The 24,364-nt window shown below is 38.8% G+C and overlaps 1 protein-coding gene across 4 annotated transcripts in view; it reads right to left on the reverse strand.

Annotated features, from left to right (window-relative positions):
- diaph2 (diaphanous-related formin 2) overlaps positions 1–24,364 on the reverse strand; it is a 739,556-nt gene that overhangs the window by 466,543 nt on the left and 248,649 nt on the right. For all 4 annotated transcript variants that reach the window (XM_060832634.1, XM_060832633.1, XM_060832630.1 and 1 more), the window contains 4 exons: positions 19,363–19,437; positions 16,548–16,617; positions 13,663–13,799; positions 12,235–12,343 (listed from right to left, as the gene is read on the reverse strand). In XM_060832634.1, coding sequence (XP_060688617.1) covers positions 12,235–12,343; positions 13,663–13,799; positions 16,548–16,617; positions 19,363–19,437 — 391 coding nt within the window. The remainder of the gene's footprint in view (positions 1–12,234; positions 12,344–13,662; positions 13,800–16,547; positions 16,618–19,362; positions 19,438–24,364) is intronic.

The following is a 24,364-nucleotide window of genomic DNA, read 5'->3' on the forward strand; positions in this document are numbered from 1 at the left end:
GTGGCTAGTTGATGTTCATGTATGCGGATTGTTAGCTGTCTTCCTGTTTGCCCTATATAGTGTTTTGTGCAGTCCTTGCATGATATTTTGTACACTACATTAGTTTTGCTCATGTTGGGGATCGGGTCCTTTGTTCTAGTGAGTTGTTGTCTGAGCGTGGCTGTTGGTTTGTGTGCCGTTATGAGTCCTAAGGGTTGCAGTAGTCTGGCTGTCAGTTCAGAAATGCTCCTGATGAGTGTGGCATTGATGATCCGGTGTGTTTTTTCTATTTCCGTGTTTTTGATGATTACAAACGTGTCATCGATATATCTGACCCAGAGTTTGGGTTGAATTTGTGGTAGGATATGTCGATGACTCACAGGAATCCGATTCACGAGAGAAGAAGAAAAGGATAGCCAACTCCCATTCCTAGACGTGATAGTACAGAGAACACCGAACGGAGAATTCACCACAAGGGTATACAGGAAAGCAACACACACAGACCAAATCCTAAACTATGAAAGTAACCACCCCAACACACACAAACGAAGCTGCATCAGGACACTATTCAAAAGGGCCACAACACACTGCAGTACACCAGAACTGCGAAAAGAAGAAGAGGAACACCTATACAAGGTATTCGCCAAAAACGGATACCCGCGCAACTTCATCAAAAGATGCCTAAGAGAAAGACCACGGAACGAGGACATGTCACAACCCAAAGGACTAGCCACACTACCATACATCAGGAGCGTTTCTGAACTGACAGCCAGACTACTGCGACCCTTAGGACTCATAACGGCACACAAACCAACAGCCACGCTCAGAAAACAACTCACTAGAACGAAGGACCCGATACCCAACATGAGCAAAACTAATATAGTGTACAAAATACCATGCAAGGACTGCACAAAACAATATATAGGACAAACAGGAAGACAGCTAACAATCCGCATACATGAACACCAACTAGCCACGAAACGACATGACCAGTTATCCCTAGTAGCCACACACACAGACAACAAGCAGCATGAATTCGACTGGGACAACACCACTATCATAGGGCAAGCCAGACAGAGAACAGCCAGGGAATTCCGAGAGGCATGGCATTCATCCACAAACTCCATCAACAAACACATCGACCTGGACCCAATGTACCAACCACTACAGCGGACAGCTGAAACTGACAACCGGAAGCGGCAAGGACAGACCACTATAAATACCGGAAGAAACATCAAAGAAGCGCTTCGCAGGAGGCTCCAAAGCACTGATGATGTCGCCTAGCCAGGGGACGAAACCTTTGCAACAAAAACTTCCAGCTCGGCGAACAGAACCACAACAGATTTCAAGAATCCCATCATTATTCAAAATAAAAAATCTTACGATTCTGAAATGTAAAAACGATACAAACAAGAAATCCTGCAACTCAGAAGCATTTGCAAAACCCACACTACTGTCAGTTCACCATTTTGATCAGTTGACGTGTACTGTTATATTAAACAATACATCAGAAATGTATAAGTTGTGAACCAATTGCTCGGTGCCTCCTGCAGCAAATGATAATTCCTCAGGAAGGAAAATCGAGGGGCAGCAAGACCTGGCCAGCCAGAAGAATAATCTCAGCAAACCCGATTGACAGGGATCAGCGAACTAGTTGGTAAAACATGATTTTAAATTTCCAGAAATTTGAGAGTACCTGCACTCTTTACATCATGTTGAAATTGGGCATGGACTCAAAACCAAGAAAACCAGATCTTTGTGAGTCACTTAACAAAAAAACCATCATACAGTTGGGAATTTAAAAATTCTAAGTAACAAAGGTAGCATGCAAAATTATAGATCTCATATCTGCAGAAGTAAAAATAAAGATTATGAGGGACAAGCTAATTATTTAACCTGAACGATGATCACGAGACTAAAAAATAAGTGCAAATTAATCAGGCTAAAAGTGTAGCGTAAATTCCCAAACAATGCTTAAATAGCATTTCATTTGGAAATACTGCAATATTGGCATGATTACATTTTGCTTAACATTCTGCTCCTTCTTTAATTACCATTACCGGTTTCTCATTGATCTTTTCAAAATCAATATGAGAAAAACTGAATAAATATCAACTTCATTTTGAAAACAGGCATAGAATATTCAATATTTCAGTTATGATTCCTATGCAGCTGAAGTTGCAGACTTATTCTTGGAATTAGTCCTAGCTGGTAAATGTGGATTATAAAATTAGATTCACATCCTGATTTTGTGATCTGAGACTAAACAGCAGAAAATTCATGACATTATTTAATTTAAGATGCTACCTCTGATTTACCCCAAAAATCAATCTGCTTTTATAGATTTCATGAAAAAGAAATTGGATGCATGCTCTGAAATTAAAAAAACAAATTACTGGAGAAATTCCTCTTTCTGGTGATGCATTTCCATTTTAATAGTACAAGGACTCTTGAAAAATCAGACCCTGGGAAAAAAAGTATATATATAAAACAAAACTGCAGTATTTTGCAAGATAGATTTCTGATAAATTATATAGATGGTAAGATAAATGAAGTTTATTCAAATATAAACAAATGGCTTGAGGGACAAATCAGAGATAGCAAGAGAAGACAAAAATCATAATAAACCCTTTCATTAACATACCTTGGTTTGAACAAAATGGACTCTGGACAGTATTAACATATAAATAACCTGCACACTAATACAAACCCTTCAAGCTAGAAAAAAGAAATGCAAAAACATTATACATGGTGAGCATTTATTTTTGTATGTATTATATTTTTGGCCTTATTTTCTTTTTTCAAAAAAGCAGCAGTGATTAAAGGCTTCTTCATTCACCTGCAAATTACCATCAATTCGTTAAGTGATCTTTCACTCCCTCCTTATAAGGATGCTCCATTAGTCATTCAAAAAGTAATTGGTCAAGGGCATGATTTCCTTCTATGTGTTACCCCAATGCCACTCTCAAATCAGATACTCTAAGAAAGTGAGGATGCTGGAAATCACAGTCAAAAGTGTGGTGCTGGAAAAGTATAGCGGGTCAAGCAGGATCCAAGGCTTCATCAGGGCTTATGCTCAATATGTTGATTCTCCTGCTCCTCAGATGCTGCCTGACCTGCTGTGCTTTTGCAGCACCACATTCTCGACTCCAATCAGATCCTCTCAGGCAAGGCCAGCAATTGTCAAATGAGGCAACTTAATATTTAAAAAGTCCGAAGATTTTTGGTGGTATGCTTATTGTATCCTGTGGCATGTACTCATTTTTCCTGTAAAAATCGTAAATTATCAGACTTGTTCATAGTTGAATTGAAGTAATATAAATTGCCATGACTTTTCTCCCCCATAAGGAAAAAACATCCACTGCATTTCAGGTCATTATGTCGTGAAACAAAGAAGATTAAAGTTTCTAATGAAATAACAACTTGAAGAGAGGCCACTATTTACAGCACATCCAAATGAAAATTAGTAATGGAGGATCAAATTACCTAAGAACTTAGATAAATTGCAAGAAAACATCTACAGGTTGGCACCTCAAAATATGCCATAATAATATCAAATTTTCAATGATAAATTACAACCACAATACTGTTGAGGAGCTTCCATAAAAACAGGTAGCAGGAGTAGAATATTAAGATACAAACTCTAACCATCATAATATTGCAAAATTTCCAATTAGCTATTAAATGATGCAACAATCAATATCAACAAATGCTCAAATATTTCCTTTACAAAACAATTTGATGCACTTTTTGCATAAGTTTCATAATGGAAGGATCATTGCATTTGAAGAATTAATTTGTGTCTTCAGAAATATTATAGGATTATCTGGCATGCATTTTTTACTTGTCCTTTATCCTCCACAGTATGTGGGCTATACTAGCAAGTCAGCATTTAACAACTTTCCCACTGCCCTGAGGCAATTGTACTGCAAATTAAAACAGAAAGGCCACTGCAAAGAGTGGTTAAGAGAGAATCACTGTGATGGAACCGCACAGAAGACAGAGCTGGGGGTAAACAAAGAGAGTGCCTTTCTAATAGTACACAAATATTTGGGGTATACTAATCTCTGTTCACTTTAAATGAATATCGAGATATAAACATTAATTATATGGACTGATAGCACAGGCCTTGAAACTGTGCACAGAAACTTAACTGAAACACTACTATAACTCTGCTAAATGATATATCCACATTCAGCTGTATGCACCAGATGCATACACAGATCGAGCAGTCTCATCCTGTAGTGACGAACATCTTTGAGGATGTGACCATCCACCAAATATTTCCAATTTGCACAAAATCAAATGTCTGGATAGCAAGCTCAGAACTTATATCCTTATCAGCTTTTCCATATTTAAGATGAGTATAGTGGAAGGTGCACTTCTTCCTGATGAAGGGCTTTTGCCCGAAACATCGATTTTACTGCTCCTTGGGTGCTGCCTGAACTGCTGTGCTCTTCCAGCACCATTAATCTAGAATCTAGTTTCCAGCATCTGCAGTCATTGTTTTTACCTATACGCTTTATTATGCATACTGTAAGTGGGGAGATTGATATGTAAAAGACAAAACACTTCCGAGCCCCTCAAAATTAATATTCATTCATGTCCTTCAAAATAATCTGATAAAAAGCCCAAAAACAATTAAGTTGATTTTGTAAAAACGATCATATATAGTGTGTTCTATGTCCAGAACATTGCATTATTCAGATAAATACTAAATAGCGTTCAACAGTGCGCTGCTACATATGGATTAAACTGGGAAAGATCAACTTTCCGAGTGGACTAAGCACTTAAGTGATAAATGATTTCTATTTAGAAGTCTGGAGGTTGGCCATACCAAACAGCAACCTGGGGAAAGATCTCAGGAAAGCACAGTAAGCGACAAGTTTTTCAACACATTCCCACGAACCAGTATTTAGCAATTTTGAGCCAACTAATGAGCAACCTACATATTCATGAAATGGCAGTCTTTCTTAGCCATTCATAAGAAATTTAACAAAATTGTTCAATCACCTGAACTGCCGAAGTGGAAAACCAATTGGGGTATGCTTTCTGCATGAGATTCATATTTGCACCAAAAATATGTCCAAATATTTTGGTGATCTCTTCTAAATTCAGTACTCTCCACATTCCATGCACTAAAAATATAAAATCCTCAGGACTGTGGAGGATGTTGAGAGAATTCTGGCACGAGTACACCTTTACAAGTGGAATTTTATCAGATAAAGAGGCCAAACACAAGTCATTAATGCTATACATTTAAACAGCCAACCTGCAGGTATGAAAGGACAATTTACTGGTCTATAACTTTTCTGTCAAAAGCAATGGCGAAAGAGAATGAGGCTTATTTTACAACCACTTTTTTGGGAACTGATTGCCAAAATTTAAACTCTTATCAGAGATCTAACGATCACATCTGACAAAACACATTCTACATAAAAGGGTGCAAAATTGTGCAATCAAATTAACAATGGAAGCTCAGATTGAACTCAAATGTGAGGAGAAGAAGAAAAAAGGACAATACTTTCCTGACCCATGTGAAAATAACAAATTGACTTTCATAGAAACAAAGCATGGGTTAAGTTGCAGAATCGAGCATCATAGAGATATGCAGCATGGAACGGGCCCTTCGGTCCAACTCGTCTTTGCTGACCAGATATCCTAAATTAATCCAGTCTGATTTGTCAGTATTTCGCCCATATTCCTCTGAACCCTTCCAATTCATATAACCATCCATGTGCCTTTTAAATGGTGCAATTGTACCAGCCTCCACCAGTTTCTCTGGCAGTTCATTCCATACACGCACCACCCTCTGCATGAAAGAGTTGCCCCTTAGGTCCCTTTTCAGTCTTTTCCCTTTCACTTTAAAACGATGTCCTCTAGTTTTGCACTCCTTCACCCCGGTAAAAAAGATTATTTACCCAGTTCATACCCCTCATGATTTTATAAACCACAATAAGCTCACCCCTTAGCCTCTGACATTCCAGGGAAAACTGTCCCAGTCCACCTGCAACCTGGCAACATCCTTATAAATCTTTTCTGAACCCTTTCTAGTTTCACAACATCGTTCTAGGAGAAGGAATGCCAGAAGTGCACAAAATATTCCAAAAGAGGCCTAATCAATGTCCTGTACAGCTAAAACCTTACACTCAATGCACTGGCCAATAAAGTAGTAGAAAGTGAGGACTGCAGATGCTGGAGATCAGAGTCAAAAAGTGCACCGCTGAAAAAGCACAGCAGGCTAGGCAGCATCTGAGGAGCAGGAGAGTCTATGCTTCAAGCGTAAGCTCTTCATCGGAAGGCGGGGGCACACAAGGGGACCGAGAGACAAACGAGAGGGGATGGAGCTGGGGGGCAAGGTATCGAGAAATGCAATAGGCAGATGAAGGTGGGGTTGATAGCGATAGGTCAAAGTGCACTGTGCAGCTGATAGGTGGGAACGAAGATGGACAGGTAGGACAGTTCGAGATGGCAGATCTGGGAGAAGGTGAGGGGAAGGGAGAAGTGAGGAAATCAACTGGTGAAATCAATATTGATCCTGTGTGGTTAGAGGGTCCCAAAGTGAAAGATGAGGCATTCTTCCTCCAATCGTGAGTGGCTAGGATCTTGCAGTCAAGGCAACCTACGACTTGCAACTCCTTAGAAGAATGGGAGGGGGAGTTGAAGTAGTTGGCCACAGTGGGATTTGGTGCCTGTGTCCTGGAGATGTTCTCTGAAATGTTTCGCAAGTTGGTGCCCCATCTCCCCAATGTAAAAGAGACCAGATCATGAGCAACAGACACAGTGAATGAGGTACTTGGAGCTGCATGAAAATCTCTGCCGGACATGGAAGGACCCTTTGGGGCCTTGGATGGAGGTGAGGGGTGAGGTGTGAGCACAGGTTTTACACCTCTTGCGGTGGCAAGGGTAGGTGCCAGGAGGGTGGGTTGGTGGGGGGCATGGACCGAACGAGGGAATCGTAGAGGAAATGGTATTTACGGAATGAAATTTAACTCTGGTGGTTGGTTCTGATAGTAGCTAGCAGAAATGGCAGAGAATTGTTGGGTGGAAGGTGAGGACCAGCAGGATTCTGTCCTTGAAGCTGTTGGAAGGATGGGGCTCAAGGGCGAAGATGATGGTTCACTTCCAATAATGGCACTGACCAATAAAGGCAAGCATACCAAACTCCTCCTTCACTATCCTATCTACCTGTGACTCCACTTTCAAGGAACTACGAACCAGCACTTCAAGGTTTCTTTGTTCAGCCACACTCCCCACCACTTTATGGAACTCCAAATTTGTCAAGTACTAATGACAGAACTAGGTAAACTAATATAACTGCCTAAAAATCTGTAAATGACAGCAAAAACACCAATAGCATATAGTTACCTTGATTAGCCAAGAGTGGGCTGAAGGTTCTGCTTAAACCGAAACAGCGGGATTAGTTAAGGTGGTGCAGAAAGTGCCAGAATAGAATACAATATCCAATTATTCAATAAAATTATACTTCCAACAAAACTAGCAGACTTTTTCCATGGTGAAGTTCAATCTAATACTAAAATGGTAAAATTTGCAATTTAAATTTTGCATTTTGTGAAACAGTTTTCCATAAATACAATGCAGAACAGAATTGATGAGCTGAATGACCTACCTACATCATATAATCTTATGCTCTAACTTGAACACGATTTTCTTTCCACATATGATTCTAAAAATACGGATGAAATTTGGAAGCACCATTACCACATAGTTGACATATTTAAAGGGTGAGACATCTGTGAAATGGAATCATCTTGGACTAAATTTTGAGAATTTTCTTTTACTACAGCAACAACCTTCTATAAACTTGGTGGAAAACAATAAAGTGATTTATTTTTTCATTTGAAACTTATCCTGTTGCAACATTGTGGATCTTCACTTCTAGGAGAGTAGATCAGGGGAATATGCTGCCTCTTCCAGGGAATTTTCATCAAATAAGTGCTACCAGCCTCTGTGCTCAGCACCAGCACTGATGCTGCTGTGCTTGCAAATGGAACAACACTCCCTGAGATTCCGGAGATCAAATTTCAACTAACATAACAAATTAAGTACCATTGATCAATGTCTAGTGTAATTTAAGCACAAGAGGAAAAACTATCTAAATTTGCTGGAAAGTTTCAAACGACTAGCAACTTATAAATCCCAAAACAGTTGTATTTGATCGTGAAAGCTGAAATCATCTAACACAGCGTGAGGGACCTGGGTTTGCACATTCTCCCTGTCTGTGCACATTCTCCCTGTCTGTGCAGGTTTCCTCTGGATGCTTCTGTTTCTTCCCAGAATCCAAAGATGTGCAGGTTAGGTGAATTGGCCATGCTAAATTGCCCATAGTGTTCAGGGATGTGTTGTCTAGGTGCATTATTCAGAGGCAAATGTATAGTAATAGAGTAGAAGAATAGGTTTGGGTGGGATACTCTTCAGAGAGTCGGTATGGACTAGTTGGGTCAAAGGGCATGTTTCCACACTGTAGAGTTCTATAGACGACTTTTCCACCACTGCGAATCATACAAACAAGAAACAGTGCAAGAAATGAGCATGTAAAACCATAAAGCTGATGTCATTCGTAAGCAATGGAAGTAGCTGCCTCATTTGGGATTAACCAAGGACAAGCCTCATTTGGTGCTTGAAGCTATCATGACATATTAATGAAGTCTCCTCAACTACACCTCCACCTTTATTACTATCCTGCTGTCAATTATCATTCTCAGCATGAATCATTGAAATGTCTTCTCCTCCGGAACTGTAGTACCGTGTTTTGCCAGTATTACTTCCAATATGCACATAAATTCTCTTGCAGCCAGCTGATGTCATGGGTCCAGTCTGCAAATGCCCCAGTTGCCATTTTGGCATTTGGAATAAACTTTCTGTTGTTTCCCTGCAAGTAGGAGGAAGGTGCTGCATGTCAAAATGGCACCCTTGCTAACACCCACCATATGGCTTCTCCACACATTTGTGAAACTGTGTCTTATACTAGTGTAAAAAGAACGGTGAATTTGGCAGAAGAAAGGTCAGAGTTTCATAACATTTGAGCTGACAAAGGGAAAACAGTCTCAGATTTTCTTTTCAAATCAGTGCTCGTGTCAGGTATGAAATCAGATAAAAGATATGCAACGCATATCTGTAAAAAGATGAAAGGTGCACAGAGAAAAAATGAGGTACGAAGGTGAACTGGCCAATAATATAAAGGAGGATAGTAAAAGTTTTTTAGGTATGTGAAAGGGAAAAAAAATGGTTAAGACTAAAATTGGTCTTTTGAAGACAGAAACAGGGGAATATATTACGGGGAACAAAGAAATGGCAGAAGAATTGAATTGGTACTTCAGATCTATGTTCACTGGGGAAGACACAAGCAATCTCCCTGAGGTAACAGTGGCTGAAGGACCTGAACTGAAGGGAATTTATATTTGCCAGTAATTGGTGTTGGAGAGACTGTTAGGTCTGAAGGTTGATAAGTTCCCGGGGCCTGATGGTCTACATCCCAGGGTACCGAAAGAGGTGGCTCGAGAAATCGTGGATGCGTTGGTAATTATTTTCCGGAGTTTGATAGATTCGGGATCAGTTCCTGCAGATTGGAGGGTGGCTAATGTTATACCACTTTTTAAGAAAGGTGGGAGAGAGAAAGCAGGAAATTATAGAGCAGTTAGTCTGACCTCAGTGGTGGGAAAGATGCTGGAGTCTATTATAAAGGATGAAATTACGACACATCTGGATAGTAGTAACAGGACAGGTCAGAGTCAGCATTTATGAAGGGGAAATCGTGCTTGACTAATCTTCTGGAATTTTTTGAGGATGTAACTCTGAAGATGGACGAGGGAGATCCAGTAGATGTAGTGTACCTGGACTTTCAGAAAGCTTTTGATAAAGTCCCACATAGGAGGTTAGTGAGCAAAATTAGGGTGCATGGTATTGGGGGGAAAAGTACTAACTTGGATTGAAAGTTGGTTGGCTGATAGGAAACAAAGAGTAGTGATAAACGGCTCCATTTCGGAATGGCAGGCAGTGATCGGTGGGATACTGCAGGGATCAGTGCTGGGGCCACAGCTTTTTACAATATATGTTTATGATATAGAAGATGGTATTAGTAATAACATGAGCAAATTTGCTGATGATAATAAGCTGGGTGGCAGGGTGAAATGTGATGAGGATGTTAGAAGATTACAGGTGACCTGGACAAGTTAAGTGAGTGGTCAGATGCATGGCAGATGCAGTTTAATGTGGATAAATGTATGGTTATCCACTTGAGTGGCAAGAACAGGAAGGCAGATTACTACCTAAATGGAATCAATTTAGGTAAAGGGGTAGTACAGCGAGGTCTGGGTGTTCTTGTATACCAGTCAGTGAAGGTAAACATGCAGGTACAGCAGGTAGTGAAAGAAGGCTAATAGCATGCTGGCCTTCATAACAAGAGGGATTGAGTATAGAAGCAAAGAGGTTCTTCTGCAGCTGTACAGGGCCCTGTGAGACCACACCTGGAGTACTGTGTGCAGTTCTGGTCTCCATATTTGAAGAAAGACATTCTGGCTATTGAGGGAGTGCAGCGTAGGTTCACAAGGTCAATTCCTGGAATGGCGGGATTACCTTACACTGAAATTCTGGAGCGACTGGGTTTGTATACCCTTGAGTTTAGAAGACTGAGAGGGGATCTGATTGAGACATATAAGATTATTAAATGATTGGACACTCTGGAGGCAGGAAACATGTTTCCGCTGATGGTTGAGTGCCAAACCAGAGGACACAGCTTAAAAATATGGGGTAGACCATTTAGGACAGAGATGAGGAGAAACCTCTTCACCCAGAGAGTGGTGGCTGTGTGGAATGCTCTGCCCCAGAGGGCAGTGGAGGCCAAGTCTCTGGATTCATTTAAGAAAGAGCTGGATAAAGCTCTCAAGGATTGTGGAATCAAGGGTTATGGAGATAAAGCAGGAACAGGATACTGATTAAGGATGATCAGCCATGATCATATTGAATGGCGGTGCAGGCCCGAAGGGCAGAATGGCCTACACTTGCACCTATTGTCTATATTGTCAATGGTACTATCAAACAGCTTTTCAATAACCTGCTCATTGAGACTTGATTTTGGGTTTCCAGAATGCTCGTTCAGCTCCTGACCTCATTACAGCCTTGGTTCAAATATAGACGTATGAACTGAATTCCAGAGATGAGGTGAGTGTGGGTGCCCTTGATATCAAGACTACATTTGACTAAGTGTGACATCAGAGAGCCCTAGCAAAACTAGATTCAAAGGGAAACACGGAAAAAATCTTTGATTGGAGTCATTCTTCACACATATTAACGGGGTTGTGGTTGTTGGAGTTCAGTCACCTCAACTCTTGGACACCTCTGCAGTTTATCAGGGTAATGAGTTTGGGCCAACCACTTTCACCTGTAAACTATTCTCCATTAAAAAGGTCAGAAGGGGAGATGTTTGCTGATAATTGAACAATGTTTGGCACTATTTTCAGCTTCTTAGATACTGAAGCACTCCACATCCAGATGTTTGGACAACTTGTTGGCTTGGGCTGACAAGTGGCAGGCCATGACCATCTACAACAACAGGGAGACTAGGTATACTGCAGCCAGTAACTCATCTCCTGACTCCTCAAAGCCAGTCCAATAGCTGCAAAGCACATGACAGGAACATGAGGAAATATACTCATCCAGTCAAGATGGGAGTAACTTCTACAACATACAAGGAGCTTGAAGTCATCCTGGACAAGGCAGCTGTTTGATTAACATGACATCCAAAAACATTCACTCCATCCACCACTGAACGCCAGTAACAGCTGCATGTGCCATCGACAAGATGTACTGCAGACATTGACACAGGTTGCTTACACAGCACCTTCCAAACCTGCAATTACTACCATCTGAAAGTGTGAAGGCAGCAAATACATGGAAAGATGAACAATAGTAAAGTCCACTCCAAACCACTCACCATCCTGAAATGGAAATGTATAAACATTATTTTAGTGTTACTGGATCAAAATCCAGCGGCATTGTGGGCCTCCAGCAGTTTAAGGCATCAACTCAGCACCGCCTTCTCAAGGGGAATGAGGGACAGGTGATAAACGCTGGGTCAGCCAGCAATACCCACCCCCAATCAATGAACAACTAATGAAACAAAATTCAAGCACGAATACACAGAAAGTATTTAAATAAATTGCCAAGGACAAAGTGTGCCTTCGACACGTACACTTATTTCTAATGCTACTCAATGAACAGAGAACAAAAATTCACCTGCAGCTGAAGTGCTTCATGATTGTCCAATCCCTCGACAATGGGTGCAAATCGTTCTTTATTATTTTGCTCTGCAGCTGTAGTTATGGCCTCCAAGATTTTATCAAGGCTAAAATATTATAGAAAAAGTCATAGCAGCATGTTGTAGAAACATTTTTCCTTTTAATTTTTCTCTAGTCGTAAACAAGTTAAAAGATTAGTAGTACATTGCTATCATTAAACTGAATTTTTGAAAATAGAGAAAATCTATTTCATATTAAAATAGTCATTTACAATGATTATAATAATCAGTAAAAATACTAAAATGCTTGCCAAGCTCAGTCAGTGAAAGCAATATTATATAGCACAGCATATTGTTTTCTATAGCCAGCTAGGGGATTAACACTAATTTAAATTCAATAAACACATTCCAAAATATTTGTGTAGATTCCGATGCCACAGAATAGAAACATTTTTGAAGTGTTCCATTAAAGATTACTAATTCTACTGAGAAAGCTTTGTTTTCTTGCCAAGTTATATAACTTTCACTTTTCAAAGAATCAATAAATATTTGGTCTGACTGAAACTTTACTGTTCCGTGATCAAATTCCTAACAGCTCGAATTGAAAGGCAGAACAAAAAAAAATTACTTTGCAAGAAACAAAAAATATGAGGTTATTTAAAGTGAGATGATTACCCACTATGAGGAGTGGATGCAATGGTGCAGTGGCACCTACCCCTGAACCGTGCAACTCGACTTCAAAGGTGTGTAATAACATCTCTAAACAAGTAGATTAGAAAAACAGCTCAAATTTAAAAAATCCTCTGTTAAGAGGTCTCTCATGGTGCAGAGATAGCATCCCTACCTCTGAGCCAGGAGGCCCAGGTTCAAGTCCCACTTGCTCCAGATCTGTGTCATAACACATTACACAGATTGATTCAAAAGAAAATCCACTAAGGCTTGTTTCGGCTTCTAAATTTCTTTCAGATAATATAAAAACATCCATATGGAGTCAGTTAGCCAAGCAACTACTTGTCAGTCAGGCTAATGGCAACAGCATGGGTTCAGAGCTCCAGCTGAGCTAGATGTGAGATCTGTCTCTTTGCCCTACCTGCAACTAAATAATCACAGCACTTCACTATGGTGTGGCAAATAATCATCAAGGACCCGCCTTCGGGCTGAAAACTCAAGGTGGAACAAATAAATAATAATAGAATCAAAAGAAAATGTATTTAGATGATGTTTTTCAGAGCTCAACAAATTAATTTGTTTCTCACATGCCTTGATTCTCCTCCCTGACCTCATCAAAAGTAGCATTACAGGCAACAAATAAAAAGTATTAAAAAAGGAAAATTTAACGGCGTTTTCAGAAGCAAATGCTGAACTTCTTTTTAAATAGACTAACAGATAATGCATTTGTGTAGAAAACAAATACATGTTCAACTTACATATTTTCTTCTCCAACAATGCAAATTGCTGACAGAATTTTGACAATTTCTATCATCATGTTTGTTTGTTTTGGGTCAATCGCTCTTGCCAATAATAATAGACTCCTTTCATCGCCAAGTATTCTTTGCAAACCAAACTATGTAGAAACAGATAGGTTATAGGTAAGACGAAGTGATATTGCAGTGCTTTATTAAATGTCTAACCATAACATTCATATATGGAACACTGTTGCCAAACATGTGACCAACAAGAAATGCACCCTTCACACAAGGTTTAATCAAACGTCTACTTTCCATTACAGCTTCCCTATTCAATATTTTACCTATAGCTAGATCTTTCTTTTTAGGCCTATGACTAGCTGCTCATGGCAGTAAAACTGTCTTTATCTAAGTCACCAACATGCATTCAGCTGCAGTATGTGGTCACAAGCAATTCTATCCCTCACCAAGTTCAACACTGGAATTCATTCTCTTTGCTGATACCATCTCTTCAGTGTCTCTATGGCACAGCTGACTCATAATTCTACTCATACCCATCTAAACAGTCCTGTTCTCCTTCCATGTCCTGCAGTTATGTATATTTTGCATGAGATTGCCATCTTTAATACCACAAATCAATTTCAGGGACAAGATTTTACACAATGACTGCCACCATGGATAGGATTATAATATTTCACTGTTGATCCTACAAAATTGGAAAGTTTCCAATTATGCTTCGTTTAAAATGAGCAAGATTGCAATAAATGCAGTTTAATCTGCATCTACAGGGAAGCCATACTTAAGTTTGCCCCTTTAGAGTTATTTTGTTGTAATGAATTGGTGTCATTTTGGAACAATACCTCCCTCTCAAGTTTGAGGCTTCTCTGAGCCTTCCAATCTACAGCCATGCTGCTTGTTGTCCAAGAACTTCACTGAGGAGACCATACTCATCTGACCCCAGATCACCTGCCAGAGCTGCCATTTACCAGTATTCTCCCGGAGACCCTGCACAGGCTGCCATTATCTCCCACACACAACAGAATCAGTGACTGCCAGGTTTGGGCAGCCCTTCAACCATGGAGTATTGACTTATTCTGAACTGGGCAGCTACCTTCGTCCAATCCCCCAGATGCCAACGTAGTTTGAAATTGGTAGCTGCCCTGGCCTGCTGGGTGCCAATCTAGTTGGAGGTCAGCAGGCCCCAATCCCCGATTGGGAGTCACAGGACTAGTCTGAGTTTGATGCGCCCTCTTGGGGACAAGCTACTACCAAGCTCAGCAACTCACCTCTCCTCCTCTTCTCAATCTCTCCCATCACTCTTCTACTGCCTCTCCCCTCTTCCTTACACGGTGCCCACAAGTCAGCAGCCACGGTTAAGTTCAGCAACAACTACCACCGCCCCCCTCCCCTCCCCCGCCAGTTCCTCGGACCCTGGTAGGGGTTCCTATGTCAGATTTCAGCCCTCGGCCAGCAGAACAACACAAGAGAGATCTTCATCACAACATAGACAAAGATCCCTAAACACTGCAACAAACCATGTATCACAATCTGATGCAGAAATGCCACAGCACCGCCAGCACCCCATTCAGAAATGTAGCCAGGAATAAAAAATACAATCGGAAGACACCCCCACACCACAATCCCCTAGGTGTGCTCCTCAAAACAAGGTAGCAGACCCCCAGCTCTATTCTCAGAGGATCCACTACAGGAGCTACTTTAAATGAAATGTTGTATGTATCTTCCTTTTTAAAAACTTAAATAACAGTAGAAAAACGAAACATACTTGGAGATAAATGTACCGGAATTCCATTTAAAGGTAAATGCACATTAGATCAGTACACATCATTCACAAATTTTATTGTCTTTTATTTCTGGAATGAACAGTTGCTTTACTAACCAGTATAGGAATTAGATTTTTAAAGTACTGTACTTCCATTTACAGGGACGGACCAACAGACCCTAACTCCAATTTCAATATTTATTCCTTTGGGAAATCCCACATAAAAGTGGGATTTTCAGGAATGCAACCCTGACATTAGGTAAGAGCAACCCGTATTTAGATGCACTGATGCTCAAATCCCATCAACATCATCGGGTTAAATGCAAAAATATCTAGTTCAATGCATGAGAAAGAATGCATTAACTTGTGAAACCTCTCTCTCCAACACTGCTCAATAATTTTTGTACTGATTGTTAAGCATTTTTCCCATGCATTTGCTCCACCTGATCTCGAAAACTATGGTGTGCTTCTCCTCCATATACAAAATCACAAACCTATCTTGCAAATTCTTGTCAAGCTACATAGGCTTTGTAATCTACTGAATCAACTTAAAAACATTAGCTTTCAACACCCTGAAACTTAGCCCAATTTATGCAATATTCGTCATACATTCTTAATGTGTCCTATACTTTCTGCTACTTCAAATCACTGCTTTAGCCCATCTTCAATCTATCATTGTCCAAGGTAAATCATTCAGTTTCACAATTTAATTTTCAAACACAGGGAAACATTTTTCGTTAATGTGCACTGTAAACGTGTTGACCTTGCAACATGCATATCTTGTGCTATGTACAAAATTCAGTCAGATGCTCACAATTGTAGTAGCTAGTTTAGTATGGATTTTACATTGGGTAAACTTAAAGTTAGAAGATGAATAGTGCACAATGTAACATTTTACATAATCCAAAATTCAAATATCAAACCTAAATATCAGCTAAATGTTGATTAGCATTAGATTTTCATAAATAAGCTCCTACAGATACATAACTCATGGAAGTGAATTTCTATATTAGATATGTAACACTTTTTGTTTGGGAACAGTGATTGACCATGAATGTGACTACAGGGAAAATTCTGAATTTTTAAACAAAATGACATGTTATTTTGATGCAAACAAATGTCTTACCTTGTTGTTCATAAATGCTTTTAAACATTGGATAAGCTTATGTTGGTTTTTCTTGTCAATCATTTCTTGTCTAGAATAAAAGAAATGTATGAATAGATACACATTCTTCAAAGAGTTGTCATACTTTATTAAAACTTGAATGAAAAACATGTTTTGAACTAGAAATTTGTTTTATATTTTGGATGGTTAACACAAAATATTCACACAGAACCATTCTGCTAAATATTACTTGCCAATTGCCCAAGGATTAACACAAATGGACTCAAGGGCAAAGTAAGAATACACATCTGTAGCATTTTGTTATTCTTCAATAATTAAGAATTTTGACTTCAGTAAAACAGATGAGGAATAAAATTATGTTTTGTTCAATCATAGTTTGTTGTAAAATAGTTTCCATAATGAAGAAGCCACATGGTCGGGTCAAAAGTAAAGGCTTTGATTTGTGGTTTTATTGTTATTTTATGGCTCAGGCTAACGTAACCTAAGCAAATACACATCAGAATGAGTAAAAAAGTTTTTATTTGAGAAACAAAGACCAGCAATTTTTAAAGCTTAAAATACAAAACTCGACTGTAGATATTAGTTTGCAGGATAATTACATTTAAATTTGCCTCAGTAATCAGTAATTATTGTGTAGACACAAATGGTTGTTATAATTTAAGAACATTGAATTTTTTTGGAGAAAATTCAAATTGAACATTTGCAATGATAGCTAATCCCTGACAGTATACATTCTAAACAGACAAATCAATTGTGACTTGGTTCAACCTTATCTTGGTGAACATCTACGGAACTGATAAGCTAAGGGGAGCAAGCTGTTATAAAAGGGTTAATCATATTTCAAAAAAAAGTATTTAACTTCATGAGGTGACAGGAAGAAGTGGTGCAGGATGACCTTTGCTTTTAAAGATGCCAATCAGTAATTAAGCCAACTAACTAGCCAATCCAAAATTAACTATGAACTATTCATGCATTAATAAATTGACTTCAAGGTACCTCAGATCATGCAGACAGTGCAGTGGCTTGTAAGAACTGGGGAATATCATAACATCAGATTAGAACTCCTGAGTTGCTTCAGGATATTTTTTATTTTTGAACTAGATGTGTTTATTTTCAATTACCTGCAACCCAAGCATGCGAGACAATCCTACTTCTAAGAATGGAATTCACTGACTGCTAAAAGATTCCCTGTGAACCCCTGAAATGTTGATTCATGCTAAAAGATCAAAAGACATCTTCTTGCTCTGTGTACTGGAAGTATTCAGCAAACCAGCCACAACTGAAAAGGAAATGTGACCAAAAAACTTTCAGCTAATCTGCAAAGAAAAGAACCTTGAAATCAATTGTTCAACTACTAACATCAACACTAAGGTTCTCTCTTAATTTAATGGACACATCATTCCACCTTCTACTCTTCAAAAACAACCCAGAGGTTGATCATATTTCTTTTTCTTTCTTTACTCATTTTCATTTCTAATTTGTATGCATTGTGTTACAACTTCTCACATTTAGTCACGAAGGAAGGCATGCACTCTTTAAAGTTTGGTTAAACTGTCTCCTTCTTAAGCATAAATTCATTCAGTCTGAGAGAAATGTGTTCACAAAGGAAAGGAGCATTTTAAAATTAACCTTGTCACAACCAACTGAAGTCAGTAGGTGAATAAAGAGGAGCCTGCTCATCCCTCCTCACCCAAGAGTATAATTACTTGGGCTACCCCATCTGGAATCACAATAAATTGAAGAATCTTCCACAGGAATTAATCCAACGAGGAAGAGGAAGATCAAAGACAAAAAAGAACTTTAGTCAATAGAACAGCAGAGTTGAGTCCAGGCGAACCAGGGTTGTAAACTGATATCGCACGGATAGGCTGGAAGCCTTTTTTAAAAATAATGTACTTTTATCAAGCATATACTTATCATGACAAACTTGTATCACGTCTGTGTTCTGTAACTAAGTAGGACTAGCAAACTTTAGATTACTTTTTCCAAATTGTACTTAATTGTAATTGGTTTAAGTCTCAATTAAAGTGTGCCCAAAAATCTTACACACTCATCAGGATAAGAGTACTTAATATTCATTATGGTTCTGAGGTGAATTGTACAGAATGACTTGCAACACAGAATGCATCACACATAAAATCTGGAGACTTCATTACTAAAACATCTAAATGCCTTGGTGCACTCCAGCCAAAATGGAGAGATTGAGTAGGAATCTGGAAGTGAAGCAAAAAGCCTCAGTATCACAAAAGAACACAGCAGTGCAAAGGTAAAGTATGTTTCAAGATTTCCAGGTCCTTTTCCGATGAAACCTTATAAAATCAGCAAATGTTTAATCTATTATGTTTGTCATCTATAATTGTCTTCAATAAAACCAGAATATGTTTCCTTGCACATGTGTGAATATGAGAGAGACAGACTGAAAAACAAGAGAAAGAAAGAAGACAAACTTTGAAATAGCATTAGTGAAGGTTGGAAAGGAAACTTAATTTCCTCTGGTATCTCACATGAGAAAAGCCGGAGAGAAGCAGCAGAAAACAGATGGCAACATTGGATCTATACTCAAGCATCCCCAAACATGCAAGAATAGAGGGAAGAATATGAAGTTTGAAATAAATTGGGAATGAAATCCACCATGTTGGAAGGAGTACTCAATTGCGTATTGTTACCATATGTGGAGGAGGTTGAATAACTGGTTAGAATATCATCTGAGTATTATATCACAACGTTTTTTAAACACCTTGGGTTTTTATTTCGTCACCAACTCTTCTCCACATCATCTTGTGTCTTTAAATTAAAAGAACTAATTCTGACTTACTGTTTTTTGTCCAATAGTTTCTCCAAAGCATCAAGCATGAGACCAAGTCCTTCATGACCAAAGTTATTAACCCAGCTGAAAAACAAATACATGCATAAATTACATTTATACTACTTTAAAAAAAACATGAAGATTGTGACTAAACAGAATCAATGATCCATAAGAGATATGTTGGAAAATTTTACAATTGCAAAAATTCATATTTCATTGGCAGAGTTGGTAATTGCCTCAACAGCTAAAAAGAAATGTATGCAATTAGGCCAAACTTTTAAGAGGCATGACATTAAGGTGTTTCTGACTACATCTAAAGAGAAGGATAATTATATTGATGACTTCTGAAAAAGGTATTTTTTTTGTTCCACATTTTATTTCCTAAATTACATGTTGCAGTTTTGAGAAACCAACACAAATAAATGGTCTTAGACTATTTTTCTTGAGAATTTGATTGGACCACTGTCTCGGTTCTTTCATTTTTTTTCCTCATCTTTCAAATGGGTTGTTTCCATCCAGTCATTTCCTGTTTTCTTCTATCAAATTAAAAAAGAATTAGCTAAATCCAAAGTTATTTTTAATATATAAAATCCCTGTAAACTAATAATACTGTGGTTAAAACTTTTCCTCAAATGAAAAGGTTAACATGAACAACTGTGCTCCTGATGAAATAAAATATTCATTATTTGCATTTGGCCATAGCATTAGTCCAATGAAGTTTTAACTGACCTTTATCACAGTAAATTGTGTTCTTGAGACAAAACAGGACATCCAATTCTGATAGCCAAACTATCAACAGATGCCTCACTGAACTATGTCAGCATATAAAATTATTTACAATTTCAAATATAAATTCTAAAGATAAAAAAAACACAAGTACTGAACAGGGCAATATTTAGATGTGTATGATTATCAGTGCGACTGAATGGGGAGTCAGTAACCTATTGGAAGCCAAGGGGACTTAAAAAAAAAATGCTGGATTTTCCTCCTGAATTGGCCTAACTCTATGTCTCAAACAAATTAAGTAGTTTCTCCATATCAAATAATTTTAACATTATAAACACCAATCAGTTCACTTCAAAAATTTACTGCACTTGGAGAATTACAAAGCAAATTTATGCCACCTGTAGTTGCAAGTTAACCCTCCCAGTACAAGTTCCGTTCTTGATAGGTGTACAACAGGCCTTCTCAGAATTCCCAGTACACTGACAATGCGACATGCCCACAAAAATGGAAGTTCTGAAGCACAACAACCCAGTGTCCTGTACTGGATGGAGTTTCCACTTCCCTCTGAAGAAGTCCTATCTCTGAGTTAGATTCAGAGATGCTGGATGATTCCAACATATTTACCTAATGTTGAGCCAGCAAAGATCAAATGCATTAAAACCTGCTCTATCCCGAGAAAATACTGCCTACATAATATTAACTCCCCAATCAGTCATACTGGCACCGCCAGTCTCATGCAATGGTGCCCCACCCTGCCAAAGTCCAAACACCCGTTCACCCTCTCAACCACACCCCTAATTATGAGCATTTAACAAAATTAGAGTGATGGGAATATGTTCTTATTGGTTTCAGTGGCAGAATAAGGCCTCTAACACTCGTACTATTCCTATCTCAAAATTTAGGCTTTTTTATACTGTACAGTTGGATGTTATACAAACACTGGCAAAGACAATATGTGCAGTATTCAAATAGAAATCCAATATCCATTATCAATATTGAAATCCAAACATACTTTGATATTCATAAAATAAAATTTTCTTCAAATTAGCATTCAAACCATAGGAAAGTAATGGAAATCAAAGCAAGTTATTCAGACCATTTTGTCCGTTTCAGGTTTCTGCATGAGACACGCAATTACTCTGATTTCGTCCAATGTTCCCTCAAAGCCGAGCACACTTCCTTCAAAGCCTAGCAAATATTTCTTTTTCAAATTCCCTTTGGAAAGTTACCACTGTCTGTTTCCACCACAATCAGTTACATTCTAAATCATAAAGAGGTGCTGAGTAACAGAATACTAATCAAACCCCTACTGCTTTGCCAGTCATCTTAAACCTGTGCATTTTGGTTACTAGCCCAGCCTTCAAATGGAACCAGTTCCTCCCCATTTATTCGACCTAAAGAACTCATGATTTTGAAACATCATTTTTAAGATAATGCCATTCTAAAATTAACAATCCCAGCTTTTCCTGTCCATCCAATTGAAATCCCTCAATTCTTGGCACCTTTCTGGCAAATCTCCTGTACACCGTCACCAAACTCTGGACATCTTCCCTGAAGCCAGTGGGCAGAAATTGACAAAATACTCCAGCTGAGACCCAAGATTGATTTGTAAAGATTTATCATAGTATCTTTGTAGTTCATTCTATGTGGTTATTTTTAAAACCAGGATATTGAAATGTTGTGAATAACCTGCAGCTTTTTCCGGTGACATGTGATTCCACCCACACTTTTATCACTTTAAATACATGAGGGAAACAAAGGTGAATAGAATATAAAAGGAAGGTATTGCTACCACTGCAAGCAGCATTGGTGAGGCCATCTGCTTTCTTAAAGCAGAATTAAAACGCTCCTTGTATTTGAAATATCCTTCATGACCGATCTTCCTATAACTTGTCTTCTCAGTGGCACACCTCAAGGGTAAACTTTCACAAAAAGTATCCACACTTAAGAACATAAGGTTGGTAAGTGTCTTTTCCCCCGGATAGAGGATGTCAAGACTAGGTGGCACATGTTTAAGGTGAGAAGTGGAAGATTTAAAAAGACTTGAGGGACAAATATTTTACATAGAGGGATTGATATACTCCCTGAGGAAGTGGTGGATGTTGGCACAATTACCATGTTTAAAAAACATTTGGGTAGATACATGAATAAGGTTTGGAGGGATATGGGCCATGAACAGGCAAGTGGGATTAATTTAGTTTGGTATTATATTCAGCATGTACTAGTTGGACCAAAGGGTCTGTTTCTGTGCTATATCACTCCAAAAATACACGTAAACAGTCATATCCTCCTTTCGTAAATATACTGAGTAGAAACTTCAGAGGTTTTTTTTGGCGTGTGGGTGGAATCACATGTCACCGGAAAAAGCTGCAGGTTATTCACAACAATTCTTAGGAAGAAAGTTTGCCCTATCTTCTGCCCATCAGACTTCTAAGAGGATAGCAGTAGGAAATGAACCCGAGAGTTAAAGTCTCACCCATAGAGATGTTGGCCAATCAAACACCAGTCGTTCGAACACTCAACAGCACTGGGTGAGTATGGCAATGCTGGTACGACTCCACCAGGAGTCCCAGAATCAAGCAGCAACTCACGGAATAGGAAACACAGGTAGTGGAAATCAGGGGGAGAGCAAAGCTATGGCAATGAGAAGTGATGGCTCAGGAACGGCTCTCAGCAGTCACCTACCTGCCTCATGTCCATACCCTCGACAATGCAGACTTTAGTATAGATCGAGGGACAACCCCATCTCTTGAGCTGATGTACAATCCACAGTTTTACCTGTGATGCAGGGCTCACCAAAGATGGAAAAAATTTCAGCCAAGATGGTAAAGAGCCTTGTGCAGTCATTAATTGACTAATTAAGGATTTTAAGTGGAGGCTGGATGATAAGGTCGACCAGGAGTCTTCCCTGCCCTGAGGTTTGTGCAAGAGGCAGAAAGGTAATGGTACTGAGCCCATCACATTTGCAAGCCTTCCTGCCTCCTCCCTCACTTTCTGCAGCACAAGAACATACTGGCCATTATCACCATCTTGCCCAATATGAAGGCCAGAAATGAATTCAACATGCAGATGTAACTTTAAATAAGGTATTTACACTGTTCAATTTGCAAACTATGGCCTGCATTTAAAAATATGAATAGTCCAAATAGAATTATGCTTTAAAAAGGTATGCCAAGAACAAGTTACTTTTTTTAAATGAAGTGAACAAACACAATAATAGTTTTTAAAATAATGAAATATCAGACATTTTTCATTTTTGATAGAAACAGAAATTGTTTATTTTGGCCTTATTTGTGTCTTCATTAGTCTGCAGTGTTCAATAAACTTGCACTACCAAACATAACTTGTTAATGCTTCCACTGAAAATCCCTTAAAGTGCAAGTTTTGCAATGAAGAAGCAGCTCAATTGAAGCCATACACCAGAGTCCAATCATAAAGCAAATTGCATGAATTCGAAAACATTGAAGAAACCAAAGCAAATTACAAAACCAATTTTAATATCCCAATTACAATTAAGACATACTCTGAGCTCAGAGAATTGTCTTAACCCATTGGGTTATAAAACAATTCATGCTGCATTACTGAAAAGTCATGCTACAAAGATGATGTTAATATGCCATGCAGACAAGACTGCCTGCTAATCCATGCATAGATTTCCTAATTAATACCATTGAAGAAACCTATGATAGTCATACAAGTTGCAGCGAGCTGCATTATCTGCCCCCAAAGAATCAACTCACTTTACACAACTTGGTTTTGAAGTGGTGGTGCCTCACAAATGAATTTTTAGCCTTTCAGTCTGCGTGACACAATTAAGCAGCTGGACATTGGGGGCATGACTATTTCTTCTGAACTTCAATAATAGTACCTACAAGTATTGCAGTTATAATGCTATACCTCGATGCCCTGGATTTTACAGTCAGCAAAGAGATAGAGCTCACCTGTGATCTACAAAAACACTGAACACAAATATTTAGCAATCGATCTCTCATGTGAATTCCCTATTATGTCACAGGAATTTGAATTTTGGCTCCAAGGCTAAAATTTCTCCAGCTATCCAGCAAGGGATATCACCAAGTAAGGTAACAGCCAGTGACAAGAAAGTATATTCAGACAGCAAAGCAGGAAGCAAAGTGCACTAATTGAAACAACTACAAAGGATTATGGCAGAGGTTTAAATATCACAATCTTGGGGAGATCCAAGATGGCGGCGACTCAGCAAGTCTGAGTCTACAGAGCCCTTCCCAAAACCTGGGAAAAGTGGGTTTCCTGCCCCCACCACACT

This window comes from Hemiscyllium ocellatum, chromosome 11 (genome assembly GCF_020745735.1).
Source record: "Hemiscyllium ocellatum isolate sHemOce1 chromosome 11, sHemOce1.pat.X.cur, whole genome shotgun sequence".
In the NCBI taxonomy this organism is placed as follows: Eukaryota; Metazoa; Chordata; class Chondrichthyes; order Orectolobiformes; family Hemiscylliidae; genus Hemiscyllium; species Hemiscyllium ocellatum.